General features: G+C 39.4%; 1 protein-coding gene across 1 annotated transcript in view; it reads right to left on the bottom strand.

Annotated features, from left to right (window-relative positions):
• Positions 1-1,750: 1,750 nt before the first annotated feature.
• Positions 1,751-23,908, bottom strand: part of LOC128822293 (uncharacterized) — a 36,307-nt gene continuing 14,149 nt past the window's right edge. The window contains exons 4-6 of the mRNA XM_054003983.1: positions 23,435-23,521; positions 16,271-16,370; positions 1,751-1,909 (exon numbers count right to left, since the gene is read on the bottom strand). Of these exons, the coding sequence (XP_053859958.1) occupies positions 16,319-16,370; positions 23,435-23,521 (139 nt within the window). The 3' untranslated portion in view covers positions 1,751-1,909; positions 16,271-16,318. The remainder of the gene's footprint in view (positions 1,910-16,270; positions 16,371-23,434; positions 23,522-23,908) is intronic.

Genomic DNA, 23,908 nt, shown 5'->3' with positions numbered 1-23,908 from the left:
TTCAGGTATGTATGCTGACCTTCTACTCATATGTAAATCAACTTCACTGATGTAGCATTATGACTTACATAATTGGTTTATTAGGAGAGTTTAGTTATAAAAACTTCAATATTAAAATTCCACAGTACATTGCCTTGCTAACAGGCAAAAATCTCATGCTGGTTAATCTAATTGCCCACTAATAACAGACATATCCCCTTTACTATGACATACTATTAGAGTTATAATGGGAATTGTCTAAAAAGCTTCTTCCTCTCCATTTTCTCTCTTCACCACAGTGGAACGGCAGTACCACTATCTTTTTTTTTTCACGTACACACTATACATTGTGTAAGTCAATGGTAGACTAAGAGAAAGGAAATAATGACTAGTAATTTTGTGTTTCATTCATTAGAAGAGTACTGCATTGAAAATAGAATAGAAACTCTTATTTGAAGTTTTATCTTTGTCAGAAATAAATGAATAAACAACAAAACTTTTTAATGAGAAGATGGCAGGTGCTTCACCATACACATTTTGCTGTTTATCAAAACTGCATCTAGAGTCCTTATACAAAGTTATGAAGTATTAGGGCTCCATCTAAGACATCAAATAATGTTTCTGCTTGTCAGCAAGACGAATCATACAGTGTGTCCCTCCTACTCTCAAGCACATTATATGCTTCCATATGCATATGAGCACATGCCCCTGTGTGCTTTGGACTGCTTGATTTAGGTTAATTTCTTAATTTTCCAATTTTTAACAGAATGCCAGCTGAGACTAATTTACTGTGTTTTCTGGTGGCACCTTGGTGGCATCATATAATTTTATGCTGAAAGGAGTTCTTACACATAATAATGCACTTGTGAAGTTTTCACTTGTCCTTCTTATGTAGTGCTCCTCTGTTTAACACTCAGAATTTAATCACAAGGGTTTACATCAAGATAGGAAAACCACAAAGATCTGGACTAAGCTGCGTAGAGTCAAGCTCACCCATTTTAGTAAGTTATTAGACAGACCAGACCTTAGCTTTGAAATCACTTGAATGGCATAAGTATATTCTCAAAAACCAGGTTGATAAAATGAGTACATTAACATACTCTGCATACAGATATGTGATTTTTGTGTTCTGTCATTTTGAGCTTCACAAAGCCAAAACTTAAAAAAATATACATTAAAAAACGTACTGGATGGAAATTATGTAAATGCAAATCAATAGCAGAGCCCTGATCTATTTATATAGAAATCCAGGTTCCTTTTTAAAAAGAGAGTGAATCAATCATTAAGGATATTTTGCAGTGTCAGTTTCTATCTTGTCACAAGCTCTTTGTGAAATCCCAGCTAACAAATCTCTTAAGACACACCTTCTATACCCAAGAAGCCATGCCAACAAATTAACAGCCCTGAAGTCCTTTCAGGAATTCTCTTTGGACTGTGCAGCTGCCCACAATTTTCAGCATGCACCATAGGAAAACAGAGAATGCTCTCAGCTTCTTCATTTGAAAGTGACCTGTACTCTGGAAAACCAAAAAACTAACAGTTCACTTCAGATGTCTGTCTGTGTAGAGAAATTTAGTGTCAGCATCTCAAAAGTGTGATTGAAGCCATGTTAAAATTGGTCCTGAAGAAAAAGTGTCAATAATTTTAAATAAAAAAGGGCCAGAGATGTAATTTTCTTGTTCCTTTTATGATAGGAACTTCCATGCTTTTTATTTCAAATTCAGAAATAATCATATCTTGGGCTGCAGGTTATTTATTCCCTCTGCCACACTCCTCTTTAAATGGCAAGGACTCTGAGGGACACTCTACACAAACACACTTTGTAGAAGATTTCAAAACACTTTCACAGTTGTGGGTCCCTTCCAACTCACCATATCCTATGATTCTCTGATTAACACCTAGGCAAGGTGGTTTCATCCACACGTGGGTCCTGCAATAAGTAAATAATCACCAAGTTGTTCATTGATAAAATGTTCCTTATTAATTAAGTCCTTGTCTATCATTGTGAGTGTGAATGATACTTTTTACAGTGATGGAAGAGAAAAAAGCATTTACCCCAAATATTTTTGCCATCTGACTCTCATTTACTTGCAACATTAGCAAAATTTCAACAGCTCACCCAGGTAGCTGGCATAGGGAAGGGCACTCAGCATACTCATTGCTATGCAAAGCATGATGAACAGTGATGGTCATCACCAATTGGGCAATTATTTCTCCATTTTGTCATGTCAAGATACCTCTGAGGTTGCACAGAAAGCTCTATGTCTCAACCATATTTATGGGTATTCTCAGTTGTTTGCAGTTATTGTGTAGTTCTGATTAATACTTCCTTTTCTGTGACACAGAAGGAGCTGCATTCTAATACCATATTTATTTTTTCTACCAGATCCCATATTTTTGCATTAAAAAACCCCAACTTATAAATCAAAGTAGTAGTCTTGGAGGTCCATAAAATGTGAGACCATGAAATGTCATCACTATACATTTTATTTTCCTGTCTACTCTTCCTGAATCTTCCAAATGTTGTTAGCTTATTTATGGCTGCATTGCTCATTTGGGATACCTTATTCTTAAGAGGTATTCGGGCCAGGACCTCCAGCTCTACTTCCACGGCTTAGGTTGTGTTTGGAATGGTTATTTCAGCTTCCCTCTTCATAGGCAAGCTTATGTTCAACCCTTAGTGTCTGTGGTAATCTTAGAGCATGCATTGAGTATTGTTAATCATGATTTTCCCATGTCTGGCAAAATTATTATATGTTAGTCACACTATTTCTATGTACTTTATTTTCTTTGATGACCTATGCTACTTTTTCTTTTGTTCTTTTGGTCAGAGTAGGCATTAATAGGCTTCATATAAGATTTTGGCAACAAAAATCACATTGTACAATTGATATCCATCTAGTACTGTGTGAATGGAACTAGATTGCATGGATCATCTTGCCCTGCAAAAAGTCAGAGCAGTTATGACCTGGGTCTTTATTTTATAATTAAACTTGTATCATTTAGTTAACAGCCAGTGAATTTTACTCTCCCCTCAATGGCAAGTTAGGCCACATAGCCTAACCTGCCTACATAGCCTATGTAGGCTAAAGTTAGCCTACATAGGCCCACTCCTTTTGAATTAGAGTCTGCAATCCATACAAGCATAAGTTGTATTGATATAACCTGTTTATAACCCATAAACCAGGCTGAATGCTTGCTTCAGCCTGCAAAAAAAAAGTGACATTTACAATTATGCATTTCAGTAATGAAATAATTTCTTTTTCTCATGTTTCGTAGTACTCAGCTCAATGACAGTTTACAAGACTTAAAATTGCCATCTGCATGTCCTTTATAGGCTGAATCCAGATAAATTTCAACAGTTCTGTGATACCTCCATTGCTAAGACAATCTTTTAAGATATATGCTATTGTGTAGTTCAGTGTAGTGATTCCAACAGGAGTTGCCATGGGTTTATTGCAATTTATCTAAAGGGTACAAAGTAGTAAAGTGTTCTTTGTCCAGCAGCTGAGGAGTGTGTGTGTCTGTGTGTAATACATATATTTTTCTAAATTTCTGTAACAACTGTTGATGGAGGGGAGAATAAAGGGAACAATTGAATCAGACTGAAGGTTTCTCTCTGCCTCTTGTAGAGCACTGCCAAAGCATTCTGAGTGACTCTTCCAAATTGTGATAGCCGAGATAAATATCCAAGCTTACACCTATCGTCTGAAATGGGGGGCCAAATAAAATGATGGGTAAAGTAAGGCCATGGACACAATAGTAGAAGGAAACTGAAATATAATGACACCAGAGCCAATACAGGTTGCAGAAAATTAAGCCAGAATGGAAAAAAGAAATCTATTAATAGATTCACCAAATGGAAAAAAAATATTCATCTTGATGTTTAGTGTAAGTATAAGTGTTCTTTGTTTACAAATGCAGTGCTACCTAAGCTATTATCTTCAGACAATTTAAGCTTTCATTTATTATCTGTACTGTAACTTGCACTTTGGGATAACTCATGAAATGACAAACAATTTATTATGTAGCACTATAACTAAAGTATTCAGCATGCATGTATTTTCTTCCCTCATTGTGAATACAATATAGTTAATCCAGTCCTTTCTTCATGAACTGCTGCAATACTCAAAGCAGAAGTACAATACATTTTCAAGCATAAGTGTGCTGATAGCAAATGTACCATTTCAAAGTTAGTTCAGCAGAATATGTCACCTGGTGAGGGGTATAAATGCATAAGAAACCATGGCAAAGGCATTTGTCACATCATCAGAGTAATGTGTGATCCAACATATGACATTCTGAAATGCAAGGTGTACACTGTAACAACGAATCACCTTATATAATAGAAAAGATATTACAAGAAAATATTTGTATTATTATAATACAAAATAAAAAGTATATTATTATGCATACAGTGACTTCCAGTCCTATCAACATTTCACAATGCATGGTGCAATAATGACTAAGGACAAAAAAACAGTGATTAAAACAAAAATCAAGAGACAGTGGCCAGGCAACACTAAAATCCAAAAAAATGGGAAGAAGAATGCAGACAGAGATGGGCTTCACTCACAATGGAAGGAGATGGACAGCAGACATTAGCAGGGCTGGCTCACAGCAAACATTCCCTTTCCAGGAAAAAAAACTGTTGGGCAAACTGAAAAAACTTCAAGACTGCAAAACACTCACACTATTTTCTGAAAGACTAAAGCTTTGTACAGCTCTATGTGGACTTACCCTTGGTATGAACATGTCCAGCCCTTCCTGAACATGTAAAGGAAACATCTCACCTAAGTTAATTCATGACGCAGGCTCACATTTTTTTCCTTCCAGTATTGTAGAGGTCAGTCTAATACAGCATCTTTGTACTGCCTTACTAAAGAAGTGCATTTGCTGAACGTGCTTGGGCAAAAAGCACAATGAATTCTATCACGGATGTCATTTAGCTCAAACTGCATGATGCTGTTTCAGTCACAGCCTTCACTGCCTGAAACCAGTTATTCTCCAATTACACCTGAAGCAATGATGAGAACAAATGCATTTCATTTCATTCTTTCAGTCATACTACCTCTGCAGGGAGAAGGAAGCACCTTCTTCATACTGATGCTATAGTCAAAAGTATACAACATTGCTTGGAATCCCTGAAGAAATCTGACAGGACATTGATCCCCTTTCCCAGTGATTCAAATATCCTTCACTAGACTCCCTCATACTCTTACAAAATCAGTCATCTGGCTAAACCTTGTCCATAAACACTTGCTGAAATACCTAAAACCCATGGAAAATATTGTGATTGTCCACATTTGTTTCATGAATCCTAACAATAAACAAACAAATAGCCTGGGAAGCCATGTTCTCTTCTGTCATGGCATTTACAAGCATAGCAAGAAGAAAGTATCTATTTTTTAATAGTTATTGCCATCTCAGCTCATATTGCATCATCACTTTAGTAGCATTTATTCACAGTAATTAGAATCAGCAATAGAATCCTCAGCTCAAATGAACACAAGCTTTAAGCCTGAGAGTGCTTGGAAATTTAAGCACATACTTGCAGTCAAACACATGCTTATGTCTTGCCACATTGATCACTTCTGTAAGCAGGTGTGTCTTCATTAAAAGAAAATGGATTTGCTCTCAACAGAGTGGATTTGAAGCTGCTTTTATGAGTTGTCATATCAGCATTGATTTCTAGCTCAAGTTGTTTTATGAAGAGTGACTGGTAAAAGCATATGTCAGCTGAGTGGGTGTGGACAAAAAGTGTAAGCAAGTAAGTAGAAAGATGTGATTTTATAGATGTACATGCCACTGTGACAGGGAAATGAGACCAAAGCTGAAAAGACCTTGCTAACATATCCATATCTGGTAGATACTGGAGTAGATTGAACTGTTTGTCAGTTGGGCTCAGCTGACACAGGAAGGGACAGAAGGAGATGCATCTTTCAGGCTAGAGGACATGGATAATTTTTTATTTTCATAAATCAAGACAGAAAATTCTAACTTTACCACAAGTTTGGAATGATGTTCAATTCTGAACCTGTGATTAAAAACCAGAGCAGGATCTGCTGAACAACATCCAGCTCAGTTCTGATTGCTTTTGCATATTCTGATCTTGAATCCAATCAAAAACTCATGCAACATCACTTGTTTATGCTATAATTCATTTACATATCATGTAACTATCCCAATATTATGTTTAACACTGTCTGATTAGTGTCCAGGTAACCCTAATTCGCCATAAGAAGGTAATCACTCATATTAACAGATCTGTGTTTGTTGGTCCAAAAAGATATTTCATGCTCAGTATCTGTAGTCTTCGGTAAACTACTCATATTCTCTCTCTATGCCAGTGTTACCTGGATTCAAATGTCAGCTTGACAAGATATTGGCTAGAGCACATTAAATCAAGTAGAAAAAGACTAAGGTAATGTCTCAGCTTTCCCAAGTGGGAAGTATTCACATTTTAGTATTTTCTGGAGTAGTGCACCCAAGGTAATGTATTAGTGGCTGTGTGACACTAATGCTAGCAATTACTGAGAAATGCTTATTATACAGTGCTATACTAAGGCAGTATTGCAATAAACAGATAAATTACAGCATTTGCTCAAGTTCAGCATTCAAGTTTTCTATTAAGTTAAAAAGAAAATGTTTTCTTTAAAGCTAGTTTTTTCCATTGCTATTGATACATGATTCTTCTGTCCAGGAGGTAAAAAATATTGAAAGCTTTTAACAATTTAAATGTCTTGGTGTCTTTTCAGATGTAAGTCCTTTTTCATACACTTGTGCTATGGATCGAGTGAGAACTTTGAACAAGCCCTGCCTTAGCCTCAGATTTTTCACAGCAGCTCTGCTTAGGTGACCTGCACCTAAATTCCTCTGGCTCACAAGTTCTGAAGAATGGCAGATCAGGTCTATTATAAAATGGGTTATTTTTTAAATAGACAGGAGATTAACAGACAAAAGGCCTTAAACAGAGTTACTTACTACACAGGATAAAACAAAAGAACTACTAATAGATGGCCTAAAACAGTGCACAACATAAAGGTACCTATGTAACAGCTAGCAAAGAAATAGTATAGAAAAGGAGTGAATGTAACTTACCACCAATTTGATCATGGGGTACACAGAGACCTTTCACTCAACTCTTGAGAGAGTTACTCAAGACAGGCTCCCAAACCTTGAGGAGAGATCCCCATATATTTCTAGGGAATATGCAAATGAAAGTATGGCATAGCTTCTATAGTTTGTAAAGTGAAGTGTCTGTCAGTCAGAAATTCAAGCTTATCTTCCTACAATCTTGCTTTTAAGGCAAGATGTTTATTTTCAGCTGGGAATGTCACCGCCATGGTGCCAAAATAACTTGCTACAAGACAAGCTGCCCTGACTGAGTTATTTCAGCAATTAGTAAATGCTTATGAGGGGGAAGATGCCCTGAGCTACTGCATCAGCTGATACGTAACAGATAGGCCCTCCTAGGGCAGGGGGGTATCCTGCCACAACTTGTTAAAAAATGTTGTCATTATGGAGATACCAGGCACAATTCAATAGACAAGCTTTCAAATGAGACTCTTTTCTGGGGTGAACAGATTGATGGCTACATGCAAACTGGATCAGGAAGCACCTGTATAAAAGCAGTTCTATAGACACACAATGTAAGGTTTTCCAGTTGTCAATTTTTTTTTTATCTTAATATATAGGACTCATCTGTGCCATTCTCCTTCTCAGAAGCCTCAATGTCTCTTTTCCGTTTTGGGGCCTCTTACAACAAGCATTTAAGCCATTAGTAACTTTATGCATATGAGTGAAAATCAGGTCCTGTGTGATTTCTGCCTGGCAGGTGCCACAGATGACTATTATTTTAAGATGTGTTGTGGGTTAATGCTGGTCAGCATGTCAAGCCCACACAACCACTTTATCACTCCCCCTCTGTCAGACAAGGAGAGACTAGGAAGAACAAAAGCAAGAAAATTCAGGGGTTGAGATAAAAACAGTTTAAAATGGGAAGGAACAAGGAAGAAGAAAGAAAAAAGCAATAAGCAAGAATAAAACAAAAGCAAGTGATGTGAAGAAGCCACTCACTTCCCACAAGCACACTGATACTGACACCTGGTTAGTCTCTAAGCAATGTCTACATTCAAAAAAACCCCAAACCCTCCCCACCCCTGACATTCTATGGCATAGGGTATTCCTTTGGTCAATTTGGGTCAACTGTCCTAGTTACATCCTTTCCCAATATCTCATGCTCCCCCAACCTTGTTGCTGAGGCAGAGTTGTGAAAAGAGAAAGCCCCAGTGCCACGCAAGCCGTGCCTCAACACTGTGCCATTGCCACTGCTTTAGTCACAAATCCAAAACAGAGCAGCATCTGTAAGAAAATTAACTCTATCCCAGCCAGGCCCTGTATAATGTTTGTGTCTGTGCTCCCTATTCAGTCAAGTATAGGACTTGACCCTGCATTCAGATAATGCAGAGCAGAGATGCACTGGCTGCAAGGATAACACACTAGAGCAGCTTCTTATTGGAGGATTGATGGGGAGTGAACATATAAATACATTTTCTGCTTCCTTAACCAGCTTTTTATGGGCATGGAATTTCCCTCCAATAATTACTTTTTCCTCAGCTAAACCAGGCAAATATTTTGACTATTTGATATTCAAAATCATGGTTTTTCAGTTTTCCACACATTTCCAGATTTCTCTTAGGAGAAAGGAATGCCAGCCTTCCATGAAACATGAAATCCACAAATGGGCAGTAAACCTTTCAGGCTGGAAACACAATGGTTTGAAACAAGCAAGCAAAGTGCTATTAGCAGTCTTCACCTTTCCTGATAGAAGCCTTCTCGTGGCAGCTGCTGTTTAAAGGCTGTCTCATCAGACACCACCATTGACTATGAAAATCAAAGAAGACGAGGCAAGGACTGGAGTGATTCAGAGGCCCTGCCTCACTCCACATGGTGCTCTCCAGAAAATGTGAGGAGTTTCTCTGACTGTTCAATGCTCTCTGCTTCCATGGACTTCAGAGCACAAAACTGTTCTACAAAAAGCTTAAATTTCATTAATTCATGGGTTTAAAACACATAAAGAACTGTCCTGAAAACTGATATTTATATGAGTTACGCTAAACTATTGTGGGCACCTAAGCACCACACAGACACTTGCTCCCTTCCCGACCCCCAAAGACAGTTTTATGGGGAAAGATAAAAGGAAAGAGCAAACCTCAGAAAATTCATGGGTCAAGGTAAGAACGGTTTAACAAGCAATGGAAAAATGAAAGAAGATATAGAGGAAAAAAAAAAAAACAAACCAGAGCTCATGATACAAGGACAATCACTAATCACCTCCCATGCTAGACTGATGCCCCATCAGTTGCCAAGCAATAGATAGAAAACCTTCTGTCATGGTTTGACACTCGCACAGTGCCAGTGCCCCCATGAAAATACACTCTCCCCAAATGAGTGCTGTGAGATGGGATCAGGAACAGAGCAGAGCAGGCTCGAGCTTAGAAATAAAGAAAAAAACTTTATTAACCTACCACTATAATAGACGACACACACAGAATCCAGAATGAAAACCTTCCCAAAAGATTCCTCCTCCCCTCACCCAATTTCCACCCAATTGAGACAAAACCAGGATTCCCAATCAATTTGCCACCCCTCAGATAATCAATACTCAGTCCATCACGGGAGAGAGGAATCTCTCTTGCACAATAGACCCCCCAGGAAACACAGTTGTGACATCTTGTGTTTCCATGTCACACATGGCACTGCCCGGAGAAAATCTGCCAGTGTGACACCCTCCTTCCATGTACAGTGCTCTCACCACTGTACATGGACCAAGACTGCACATAGGGCTCCTTTTAAGGATGCTTTGCCAAGGACCAAAGAACAACAGTTTCTCATCTTGGGACAACACTCCCCCCCATTTTCTCCTCCCCTGGGGCCGAGGGTCTTAAGAACAGAGATCTTCCCTGAAGACAGAGGGCACCACCACACCACTGTCTATGTTCACTCCACTCCTGTCACTCTCTTGGCATCACTGCGGCAAGTCACTCTCACCCATTCCTGCGCATGCAATTACTCACTGAAGCAGGCCACTCTCTTGGCTCAAACCATTGCAGTCCCCCTAAAAAATGTAGTCTCTGTGTTGCAGAAGAGATTGGTTCAGTCTATGGCTATACAAGAAAAGTCCAGCCAAAAGCCACTCCATCATCTCCTCCCACCTAGGATTTCTTCTTCTAACATCTCAGGTCCCAGGCCATAACTCTCTCTTTCAGATCAAGGAGGATTAATGTTCCACAAAGCTTTCACTGTCCAAGAAGGGGTTAAAAGTCTCGGGCTCCCAGGATGGCTGAAATCTTGGCTCACTCAGAACTCCCATGACTAGGCACCTTCCCACCCTCCTTCTCCTTCTCCTCTGCCAGCATACTGCCAGCACAGTCTCTGTCTCTCTCACTCTTTCTCCCTCTGAGGGGCGGAACAAAGACATTTCCGTTTCTCTCCACCCTTCCGTCCACAGAGGCCGACCCAGTTCCAGTCCCTTCACACCCTGGCCTACCTCTCCCAGGCCACATGGCTTCCCCTCGCCCACCCAGCCTGTGGCTGGGCAGGGGAGGTCTGAACTCTTCTGCTGACCGGAACCAAAGAGAGTTCCCCGGGGTGTTCTCTGCTTTTAACCCCCTGTGTTCTCAAAGGCATGTCAAATGCCTCCAGTGGTCACTCCAAATGTCAATATCCAAATCTGACCACTGATTGGTTTGACCCCAACTTCCTGAGAAAACTCACTTCCTTGTCAAACCAGGACACCTACTTAACTCCACTCTTCCCTCTCTTTTATTGCTGAGCATGACACTGTAGGGCATGGAAAATCTCTTTCGTCAGTTTGGGTCATAGGCCTAGTTGTGTCCTCTCCCTGCCTCTCACACACTCCAATGTATTCACTGAGGTAAGAGTGAGCAGCAAATGCTTTTAACCCTGAGGTAAGAGTGAGCAACAAATGCTGTTCAGCAGCATCTCAAAAGCTGGTCTGTTATCAGCACCACAGGAGTTGTTATGGTGAAAATGACGTTCATCCCAGTCAGACCTAGTACAAAGGCTTCAGATCAGTAACTAGCAGAAAATCCTAACTCTGACCTACCTGGCAAACCCATGAGTCCTTTCAGTCTGACCTTTGGCATCCTCCTTGCTTTTCACTGCTATGCTACATTTTCAGAACAAAGACAAATGCCTCTCTATCTCTCTTGATGTAGTAGCTGCAAGACAAATTGCTTTGCAATGAATAGATATAAATGCCTTGAAATTAATTTTTCTAATATACCCTGGTCCTGCTTCCCTGGACAGCAATTCGTGTTTGTAATGGAAATCCTCTCTAGGAATTTACCTGTAGTGTAGCCATGTCCAACTTTTACATCTGAATAAAACAGTAAAATTAGATTGCCTTCCTGTCTTCAGTTCATTGATGACAGCTATGACAAATAGGTTTAACTTGTATGGTTAAGTTCTATCCAAAAGCTTCTAAGTAATTTGTACTTGATGGGAATTATTTCACTGTCACTGAAATTCCAGTGAGGGTTATAGTGGGACAAATGTCTTTGAAGTCAAAGGAGTTGCAGTTGATCACATCAGGCTTAGTGCAACGTCTATTTTTTTACTGGAACTAGTAAAGCCTCAGTAGCTCTGGGCAATGGGATGGCTCAGGGGCTTGGGTTGCCTGCTTGTCTGCTTGTAAAGTGACAATTGCCATGGTATCAGAGCACCTCCGGAAAGACAGCTTGCTCCTGCAGGCCTACAAACAAGCATCCAGCCTAACTGAGCTCTTAAAAGTACTATCATGCCAGGGATGATCAACAGCATGTATGCATTGCTCAAAGAGAAAATTAGTTAATTTGAATTTGGGTTCTCTGGAAGCTGTGATTTTGAATTTCCTGAAATTGCAGAAGACCAAGAAAACTGGTTCCTTGTTTACTGAGCAAGTCCTGTTGCATTAAAGGGGAAAAAAAAATGTTAGCTGGACTGCCAGCAGTATTTAAGAAGGCAAATGATTACAGCTGCTCTCTTTTGGGATGATTCACTGACAGCAGTACACATTCAGGTACATGCTAAAAACACAGTCACAGCACTGGATCCCTTTGGAGCTGTAGGCACAGGGCAACTTATCAAAGAACCTCTAAGCAGGCTCAGGCATGACCTGAAAAGCAGCCCTCAGACCTGTCAAGCCAGCTGCAGCCTAGACACGGATACATACCTAGACTACTTTATGATGAAAACTCAGGTGCCTACACACTTGAATAGGTCTATGTGCAAACCGCCACACAGTGGGGCTACACACAGGGGCTGAACAGCTGAAGAGCAGCTTGTCAGAAAATGTGCTGGAGCTCTCAATAAACAACAAGCTGACCATGAGCCAGATGTGTGCCCCTGAGGTAAAAAAGGCCGGTGGTATCCTGGGTTGCTTTAGGAAGAGCACTGCCAGTAAGCCAAGCAATGAGATCCTTTCTCCCTGCTCAGCACTGGTGATGCACACACACATGGTGGGTCCCAGTTCTGGGCTGCACTGAACATCCTGGAGTGAGTCCAGTGACAGACCACAAACACAGTGGACTGGAGCACCTTTTACAGAGAGGCTGAGAGAGCTGGAACTGTTCCACCTGAAGAAGAGATGTCTCAGGAGGATCTTGTAAATGTGTATAAACACCCAACAGAAGAGAATAAAGAAAATAGAGTAAGACTCTTCCCAGTAATATCCAGTGAATGAAGAGGTGGCAGTAAGCACAAATCAAACTAAGACATTCCATTTAACCATAAGGAAAAAAAAGAAAGTGTGAGGGTGACCAAACACAAGAACAGGTTTTCCAGAGAGGATGGTAGTCTCTGTCCCTAGAGATATTCAAACCAAACAGACAGAGCACTGAGCAACCTACTGTACCTGACTTTGCTATAAATGCCCACCCACCTCAGTGGCTAAGGTTCTATTGCCCTCATGGATTCCATGCTTCCACTTAGTTTCTTGGTGCCTAAACTCTTCCATGACTTAACAATTGACTTAGATGACTTAACAATTCTGTCCTGACTTCTAGCCTGCAAAACAAGGGCAGTACTTGCTCATTTTCTAAAAATTATAGAGAAAGGGAAAATGGTAGTTAATATCATATTTACTCAAATCTGTGAGTGAAAATTTACAATGGAATGAAATTAAAATTATTCAAGTATTTGCAAAAGCTAAGAAAACACCCGTTCAGCATACAAAACTAAGTGTAGCACAGAATTATACTAGGTACCATGACCAGAGAGATGCAGGAAGTTGGATATATTTTCTGAAAGGAAGGTTCACAACAGAAAAAGTTGAGCAGTAGCTGAAACAAATTCTTCCTTTTAAGCATTACAAGAAAAAGAACCTCTTGCAAATCTGAGGACTGTGGAAAACATTGTTACATCAGTGAAGAACTTATAGGGAAGGAAAACTGGCTGAGTTTCATCTAAATTTACCTATCACATTTCAATTAGCCAAAACTAATGAACATATTTTCCCTACTGAGAGTAGGGACTTACTAGTTAGTACATTTAATTTCATTTTCAGTGTGTACAGGTTAATCTTTAGAGAAAGTTTAACAAGTCTGGCATCTGTATCACTTCTTCCAAAAGCCTTAGACATCTTGTGAAACATCTCTGAGACAAATATCTACAAAGATTGTTTTTCTCTGTTGAGAAAGCATCATTTCAGCATGATGCATGCTCAATTTTCAGCATTTGCAGACTTGCCAATATTTTACCTTAGAGCTTGTTTATACATGCACCTTCCTCCAGGCACCACCCAGTCTGTCGTAAACAATGAAAATAAGATGAAAGTCTGCCTGTTTTCATTTCCTCAGTTTGCCAGCTCAATTTAAATCACTCTGTAGAAGGGAAACCTTAAACAATCAACAAAATTGGGAACACCTGAGGAATCTGCTCCAAGAGCATTTAAAGAAATTATGCTTTTAAGCCCAAGTATATCCCTCATTACTGAAGAAAGTAAAATGAGATATTTTTTGTCTGCATCTATGAATGGATCACATATGGAAACATTATAAATAATGTTAACTAGAGCTCCAACATAAGAAGAACAAGGACCTGTTGAAGCAGGTCCAGAGGAAGGCCACAAATATGATCAGAAAGATGGAACACCACTCCTATGAGGACAGGCTGAGAGAGCTGGACTTATTCAGCCTGGAGAAGAGAAGGCTCTGGGGAGACTTTAGAGCAGTCTTCCAGTGTGTAAGGGAGGCCTAGAAGAAAGCTGGAGAGGGACTTATTACAAGGGTTTCTAGTGGCAGGACAAGGGGGAATGGCTTCCAACTGAAAGAGAGTAGATTTAAGTAAGATATTAGAAAGAAAGTCTGTCCTAGGAGGAAACAGAAACAGGATGCCCAGAGAAGCTGTAGATGTCCTGTCCCTGGAAGTGTTCAAGACCAGTTTGGATGGAGCTCCAAGCAACCTGGTCTAGTGGAAGGTGTCCCTATCCATGGCAATGAGTCTGGTATGGAAGGATCTTTAAGGTCTCTTCTATGATTCTATGACAAACCATTCTATGATTCCAATATTTACTCTGGTGAGCACTGTTAGTGTAGCCAAGAAAATTCTCTCTGTGGGAAAGACTGTAAGATTAGGCCCTATATTTCTGTAATTAGTAGTTTGCACTTTTAAAAATGCTGACCTTGATTATCATTATTAAGAAGCTGGCCTTACTTGCTTATTTAGGCATTGTTTGTTGTTGAGCACATGGTAACGCACTCAACAGTTTTCTCAAAAAAAAAAAAAAAAGAACGGACCTTATTAGACTCAGCACAATATTCCTTCCTTCCTTTAATTTCCAGATGGTTTTTCACACTCTGGCCTTCAGGGCTCTGCAGATTTAGGAATACATTTTATAAATGCTGCTACATCTCTGTCCTGTGCTTAAGCAAACCTAAGTACTGAAGCATTCAGACACTTACTCTGGGGAACAAGCTGGCAAGACATACTAGAAGAGCTTTGAACTACATTTAGCAGAGAAAGAGGATGCTTTACTGGCTTATCGGAAAGAAACCAGGAACAACAGCACTTTAGGGAACACCAGGGAAATACCTGTAAATCAGCCCAAAAGAATTAGAGAGGGCTCTTCTCAGGAGATGAAGAGGTGGATAGCCCAGCTGAAGTGCCTCTACACCAATTCACGCTGCACGGGTAACAAGCCAGAGGAGTTGGAAACCATGGTGCAATTAGAAAACTATGACCTAATTGCTATCACAGAAACATTGGACATGAGTTACATGACTGGAGCACTGCAGTTGAGGGCCACAAGCCTTTCAGAAGAGACAGGCTGGGAAGGAGGGGTGGAGGTGTTGTGCTCAATGTTAAGGAAGAGTTAGATTGTGAAGAAATGCCTCTGATAAACAGCCATAAACAGACTGAGACTCTGTAGGTGAAAATCAAGGACAGGATTAAGAAAAGGACACCTGGTGACAGGGGTCTGCTATAGGTTGCCTGATGAGAGGGAGCTGGTCAACAAGGCATTTTGCTTCAGATACAGGAAGCATCATGCTCACAAGCTCTCATCCTGATAAGGACTCCAACCACCTGGTCATCTGCTGGGAAATCAATACAGCAAGCAATCCAGGAGACTCCTGGAAAGTGTGGGGGACAACTTCCTGGTGCAGGTATTAGACAAACTAATCAGAGGTGAGACATTACTGTATCTGGTACTCACCAATTCAATGGATGAGCACATCAAAGCAGTTAAGACCAGAGGCAGCCTCAGCTGTAACAACCACCCTGGTTGAGTTCATGATCTCACAGAGTTTGGGCCTGGCAAGGAGCAAAATCAAGACCTGAACTTTGCAAGAATGGAATTCCAGCCGTTGGAAAAAAAATTGGTGAATGGCACCTAGGCAACTTTTCTTAAGAATAGAAGGGCTGATAAGAGCTCTCTTAAAGCACAAGGGATCTTTATCCCAACATGTAGGAAATCATGGAAGGCAGGCTGGAAACTGGCATTGCTGAGTGAGTATCTGCTCATCAAACTGAGGAGTTAGAAAGAAGTACAGCCTGTGGAAGCAGGGACAGGTAACCCATGGAGACTACTGCAATATAATTTGGATGTGTAGGGATAGCATTAGGAAAGTCAAGGCAAAGCTGGAACAGGACTTAGCAAGAGATGTGAAGAACAACAAGAAGGGATTTTATAAGACCATGGGTCAGAAAAGAAAGGCCAAGTAGAGTGTATCCACACTGGTAAGTGAGAAGGGTGAACTGGTGGTAACTGGAAGGCTAAGTTACTCACCAAGTTCTTTGCCTCAGTCTTCATTGGCAGTCAGGCTTCCCACTTCTCTCAAGTCCCTTGTCCAACCTGGGTGGGTGTTGAAGGATGAAAGTCCTTCCCCCTATAAGCAAAGAAAGAACAGGTCTAGAATTACTTGGTGAAGCTGAACAGCCACATGTCTATGGAATCTTATGAGATGCACTTCCAGTCCTGAGGAAAGTGTCTGATATTGCCAAGCCATTCTCCACCACATTTGAAATGTCCTGGCAGATAGGTGAAGCAACTGGAAAATGGGAAACATCATTCCCATTTTAAAAAATGGAAGAAAGGAAGATCTGTGGAACTATGAACCAGTGAGCCTCACTTACATGTTTGGGAAGATTATGGAGTAAATCTTCCTTGTAGATACACTGAGGAAGAGAAAAGACAAGGAGGTGATCTGAGGCAGCTAGCAAATTTTACTGATAGCAAATCATGCCTGATTAATCTGGTGGTCTTCAACAGTCCAGTGACAGCAATGATTGACAAGGGAAGATCAACAGATGTCTCCTGTCTCCTTCTGTAAGGCCTTTATAGTCCCTAATGACATCATTACCTCCAAACTGGGAAGACATGGCTTTGATGAATGTATTAATCAGTGAATAAGGAATTGGCTGGATGGACACAGCCAGAGAGTTGTGGTCAATGGCTCTTGTGAACCATCCAGGTGGAGGCCGGTGAAGAGTGGTGTTTCTCAGGGCAGACAGAGGTCTGGGGTCTGGTGCTCTTTATCAATGACATCAGTGACATCAAGTGCACCCTCAGCAGGTTTATAGATGACACAAAGCTGAGACACTCAAAAGGCAGGATCCTGTCCAGAGAGTCCTGGACAAGCTTGAGAAGTGGGTCCATGGGAATCTCATGTGGTTCAACAAATGCAAGTGTAAAGTGCTGCCCCTGGGCCAGGGCAGTCCTAGATATGAGTACAGACTGGGGGAAGAACTCATTGAGAGTGGCTCTGTGGAGAAGGGCCTGGGGACTCTCCTGGGCAAAACGTGGATGTGACCCAGCAGTGTGTGCTCACAGCCCAGAAGACAATCCTGTCCTGAGCTGCACCATAAGGGAGTGGCCAGCAGGGAGAGGGAGGGGATTCTCCCCCTCTACTCTGCCCTAGTGAGAGTCCACCTAGAGTGCTGCATGAGCTCAGAAAAGACACGTTACTGTTGGAGCAGATTCAGAGGAGAGCTACGAAGATGATCACACAGCTGAAGCACTTCTCCTGTGAAGACAAGCTGAAAGACCTGGACTTGTTCATCCTGGAGAAAAGGCTCTGGGGAGACCTCATTGTAGTCTTCCAGTACCTTAAGGGGGTTTATAAAAAAAGAGGGAGAGAGACTTTTTGTATGGGCAGATAGTGACAGGACAAGGGGCAATCATTTTAAACTGAAAGAGGGCATGTTTACATTAGCTATTAGGAAGAAATTCTTTACTGTAAGAGTACTGATGCTACCAACTAGGACATAAAGTGCTCATTTTATAATATCTTGTCAGATGTTAAGAATTGTTACAGAATTTTTGCTTAGTTTTCATCCTAATTTTTAGACCTAAGATTGTTAAAGTGAAGTCCATGAATTTTTCAGAAAATAAACTAACCCACAGAGGAATACTTCTGGTAGTTGAAACTGTGGGAGTGGAAGTCTCATAAAATTATTTTGTTGTCTTTTTTTCATAGACTTCTGAACAACTTGTATTCAGATGGTGCTTAATGTCATTAATACCCAAAGCCTTGTGCAAATCAGTGTTCCTTGCTGTAATACTAGGTTACATTTCCAGTCAGAAAGTAACCAGAAAAAAAAAACATGCCCCAGCTATGAAAGCTTCCTTTCCTTTGCAATAGCAGATGCATCAGAACAACCTAAATGACACAGATGATCAAAAGATATTAAGAGTGTTAAGTTCTCCCCTTCTGTCACAATGCCTAGGAAAATGTTACAGCAAAAATGCTAAGAAATTATTGAAATTAGGGGAAACCAGCCTATCACATTCTAATTATATCTGAAGGTGTAGTTATACCTGAAAATTGAAAAAATATTATTCTCTAAAAACATCCTTGTTCAAAAAGCTTTCTAAAAAGCTTTGAGAAACACATAGCAAACACATAGCCAGTCTTTTTACAGGCTACATTTTTACAGGAGTGAAAATCCATCTTTGGTAAAAAACAACGGAATTACAGTTTCTGGACAAAATACGAACCTGTTATGGGCAAACTCACTTGCACCAACTGTGAAGCAGTATAGGTATTTACATTAAAGAGCTACTTGCAGGACATTGTAGGAAAGCAGCAATACACCACTTTCCACCACTTCAATGACACTCAGAGTAGACAGGATCACCAAAACACTGAAGGAATAACTTCTGCCTGCAATCAAACCTGTTGTAAGGTGAAGAAGCCAGAATACAAAAGGACTTACAGATAAGCTATACACATTTATTATATAAATCCTGTTCCTGGAGGGTTCAAAAAGCTATACAAGCACTTCCTACATTTCAGATGCATCTTTGACTTTCAGCTTGCATTTAAAGCATGCCTTGCTGTTTTTCTTATTTCAAACCACGGTGAAGATTAAAACAGATAGATTTTGGCATTTCTTTTGACCTCAAACTATTCTCAATATTTTCAGCATATTATCTAGGAATCTCTGAACTACAGGAAGTTACAGGAATGCCTAAGTGACTGGATTGAAAAACTATCGAAGAATCAAATAATTTGAAAATGCAGGATAGAATAAAAAACACTTAAAATTTATTCTTTTGTGCTAATATTGTTATTGACACCATATCAAGACTGATATAAATTTCTAAATCATGTTACATGAGATTATAAAGCATCTAGGTAACTTAAAGAATACTGTGCCTTGATTCAAGATATATAGGGGCTGCTTTTTACATTAACCTGATTTAAGAAAGACTAAGAATGAAGCAGCTCTTCTATAACTTTCCCAACAAATCATGAGAGTTTTCCCAAGCAACTTCACATGCATTACCTGTGGTCTATAAGCTAGAAAATTGAATATTCTTGCTTAGAAAGAGGATCTTGTCTTCTCTGTCACTTCTATGAGCTAGAAAGATAAGGCTGAAGTATCAATTTCTTTACTCTTATTCTTGGAAAAACTGTGAGACTGTACAAGCAACAAATGAAAGAAAAATCCTATTAACAACTAGACTATTCTTTTAGGGAAGAGCAGGCATTGCCAACAGAAAAATATTTGTCAGATTGTGTTAAATTCCATTTTTTCTAAGAGGTCAAATACACTTTTATCCTTAGACAAAACCAGATTTTTTATGTGTTCCTGATACATATCCTTCACATTCATCTGATAGTCTGCACTGCAGAATTCAGAGAAACATTTTTATTAGGGATTTCAGGATCTTTTTACTACATATGATTCAAGGAACTTTTCTGCATGTATTCTGTAATGTGTGATAAATCATTCTACAAGAGATTAGAGTGACCCCACCACTATGATATCAGTCCTCAGCTCTAGTAATGGTCATGTTGAAGTGTCATCTCATTTCCTAAGAGTTCCTAATATGTCCTCATTATTCCTGGCTGCAATTCATGCATCAGGGGTATCTTGTCCATGAGCGGCATATAACAGGGATGTTAATAAAAGAACTTGCCCGAAATCAGACCTTTTGAGAATTATGGTCCTGTGTTATCAATACACATCTCCACAAGCATGCTTTGTGTTAACAAATTTTGGCAATTTACTGCAGCCTCAACTTTGAAAGATGATTATTTTTATTTAGAAAAGCTGAAGTGGAATCTGGTTTGGACCAACACAGTGCAGGACAGGGTTCGCCTCCAATCTAGCAGCTGCCAGATAGGAGAGGAAGAACTTCTGAGAGGGAAGCATGGAGGTGTGCTGCACATGATCATCTCGTGATTCCTTCTCCCAGCCAAATGGAGAAGGTTATCTTTGCAAGGGCAGACTTTGTATTTAAGACATGATAAAGAAAAGCCAGTCAAGCTTGATGGGAAGAAACCTTTACAATCACATCCTGGGATTCACTCACATTTCCTAGTAAGCATACAACAAAGAGCAGATCACTCTTACAAGGAGGATCACTGTAGGGAGAACATTTTTCAGTGGACCAATAAAGAAGCTGCCATGGTAAAAAGTGCACTGGCTGCATTTATACCATATTGAAGTTTATACTAGCAGCTTAATGCAAATTTCTGTCCCTAATGATTGTACCTAGACCAATTTTACTAGGAAGATATGGAGTACAACTCAGCTCCAGCTGCTGCTAAGGGAAACAAAATTTATTTCTGCAAGAAATGCAGAAATAACAAAAATGTAAAACAAATTATACTTATTTTTCCAAAATTATAGTACTAAGGTATTTTATAAACTTACTACAGCAAGACATCTTACATTCTGAAATTTCTTCAACTTTGGAACTGAGTTGCAAAAACCTACAAATATTTCCTAATCTTAAACATAAATATTTTCTGAATAACATGATTTGACTTTCATTAGAATATCATACAATCCTGTTGACTCACTTAATAGGTATCTATTCCTACTGAAGCATCTTCCAAATTAGGAGGGATGACCTCATTCAGAAGTATTAAAACTGGTATCTGTATGTAATATATTTTATACTTAAATTAATTTTTTAAAAGCTCAGCTGGCTGTGTTAATTAGCTAATCGCACACCTGCTCTATTTAGGTTTCAAGCTGGAAATCTGTAAACATGATGAGTTGAATTCTGCAGGCAAAGCTGCTGAAGTACAAGGAGAGTCCTGTGTGAGCAGCTGTTCAACAGGGGCTTGTCTGAGGCTGTAAGACTGCTTCCACTTGCAAATTTTCGTGGCTGGGGTAATATACAACAAAAGAAATCAACCTGCACCAGAAATATCGGGAAATGAGAATTTCAAATATCTTATTAATGTAAACTGTTGACCTCAGATGACAGTTGTGTTTCTAGGGGCAGGGATATGTCTGTATTTTAATATACAGTATCTCTTAGACTGTACCTAACCAAAAGGAGGATTTTCTTTGCTTTCTTTTTTGAGAGAGGCGATTTTTCAGACTTGATAATGTTTGTCAGCTTCAAGTCAAAGACCATCTCTAAGAAATTCACACTTACAAAAAAATAACTTCAGCAAAAAACACTTGTTCTTTCCAAAGCAACAGTCAGAAAACTAACATAGCACAATTTATTGCTAGATCAGCCCTCCAAGTATTTACAAATAGGAATATGAGACATTGCTTCCTTTCCCTCAGTTCAGTGGGACTTCTCAAACACTTCCAAAAATCATAACTGCTATTCAAGTGGACAAAGAATTCCAAAGCCTTATTTCTCTTTAGTGAAAGTCAATAACTGCAATGTATATTATCATGCTGAATTATATTAACACTTGTGGTACCTAGACACATGAAATTGACTATTTGCCTTTGTTTTGTGACTGTTGGTCAATCTACCAAAGAAATCCAAAAACCAAACCAAAACACGTGGAAAAAAAACCCAACAACTTTCCAGGGGCAAATGTTCAAAAAATGAAAAAAATTAGAATGGACTCATTGTAAACAAATAATTAAACACAACTTTTTTAGATTGACGAATACTTGAAAGCAGGTGAGGGGTTGTTCATGCATATTTTCTGTTCCTCATTTTAGAAGAAGAAAAACTACTTTCAGAACGAATAGTCTAGTGAAAAAACTAAAAAATCCTCACAGAACACTTAACATCTTTTTTCATCTTTTTTGATTCACCAATAGAGTTTCATGACCATTTTCAAAAGAAAGTTATTTCAGGAAGATAATTTTTGTGTGTTTGTTGCAATTTTCTGCAATAACACGTTCTAAAGCATAGTTGAAACTTGTTGTATTCACCAGCAAATTAAGCAACCTTGGAAATGTGTTGAACACTACAAGAAAGAAGATCTTAAGTATCTTACTATAGGACTTCACTTGAAACATGATATTTAAACCTTTTCCTCTTCATTAGATCTGAAAAGCATGTTGCTTTTCAAATGGATCTACAGATGAGAGCACCACTAGTAAAAATTCCTGTCTGGAGCTGCTATGAAATATAAGCAGACTGTAGGAAATATTTTATTAATTTTATGCTCTTGGATGAGTAAGAGACATTTCAAGTGTTAAAGCAGAGTAGCCATTAAGATTACAGTTGAGACATGATTAATTTTCTCCTTGCTGTCACCTGTGCTAGTCTGTCACCTTTCCCTCTGACCTGTTTCTATTCTCATTTCCTCAGCACTCTGTGGACCAAATCTGTATTGGTGACATCAGTGATGCTGAGATCAGAAATTGGCTCCTTGCCTCTATTTTTCCCTTGCCTTCCCTTTAATTTGCCTTTCCCTGTGCTTCTCTTTAGAGATGCTTTGCTGCAGCTCTCAGTGCTTTGCAGGTATCCTTGACTACAGCTGACATTCCCATTCCCTGGCCAGCTGGAGCAGGTCTGGATACAATCCAGATCAAAAGCAGGTGGCTAATCAGCAAACGAACAACTTGTTGGCACACAACAGAAGTGTCTCAGGCCCTACTGAATCCTCTCTTTTCAGTCTTAAATTTGGCCGAAAAGTAGTTGTGGGTGGTGGATCTTGAAGAAAGTGGATTGTGAATCATATTGCAAAAAAAAAAAACAAACCCAAACCCCACAACCACAAAATGGCTCTTTTGGAACTGAACAGTCACAGACACCCAGCCAGCAACCAGCTAGCAGGCAAGCCAGCAAGGCCCAATACTGAAGCATACTTGTAATGTGCTTTTTGAAGATGGCACCAAAATAACTTTGTAATGCAAAAATCTATGATTGGATGGATAGCAGAACTTCTATGGTATTAGAAAGAAAACCGCAAAGTATTTTAGCAAATCTTTGAAGATATTAATTGCACAATAATGTAACTTTTGCATAGGATTTCTAATATATAACCAATCTAGCATAAGTTCTAGGAGCAAACAAAGCTGCCATGTGCACGGTGATTTGAATATGTTTACAAACCCTGCTTGTATTTGAAATCGAAGTACATCTTCTACAAACACTTCCACCTCGGGAAGTTACTCAGCAAATCATTACAAGTATAAGGTAAGTCACTATTTATTTTCACTATCTTTTCTTGGATGGCTTGTTTTCTAAAAAAAACTCAAATTTAAAATTACAAGTATTTAAACCTACCTGTCGAAATTCTTGTTGACCATGGTTATTTTACAGAATGCCTTCAAAATATCCCTCTTCTTCCCATAATTGATGCAAATTATTGAGCTGAAAGAGGAAATTCACTGTATCAACACAGATTCAACATTTCTGCCACCTAGATCATTGGATAAAGAGTTGACCTTTATGTGCTGTCCATATATCTGCCACTAATTTATTCTCTCTTTTTAGGGAAATTGCATGCTGTCTTTGTGCTTTCGAAAGTGGGGATTATCTAACTTGCAAGAATTTACATGTTTGGCCAAATTACATTTTCAGCACAGGAATGTTATTCTCCACAGTGTAATTGCAGACATAAAGAAACAGTGGAGGGAGAAAATGCACCATCATGGCATGCTTAGCTAGAAATTCTACCATCACGTGTTAATGTGGCTCCATATGCCAGGAGTACATAAAAAGAAGGCCAGTGTAAGGGATCTGAACAGGAATATCAAT

This window comes from Vidua macroura, chromosome Z (genome assembly GCF_024509145.1).
Source record: "Vidua macroura isolate BioBank_ID:100142 chromosome Z, ASM2450914v1, whole genome shotgun sequence".
In the NCBI taxonomy this organism is placed as follows: domain Eukaryota; kingdom Metazoa; phylum Chordata; class Aves; order Passeriformes; family Viduidae; genus Vidua; species Vidua macroura.
Note: the sequence above shows the minus strand (reverse complement) of the source record. Positions and strands in the feature narration are given on the sequence as shown.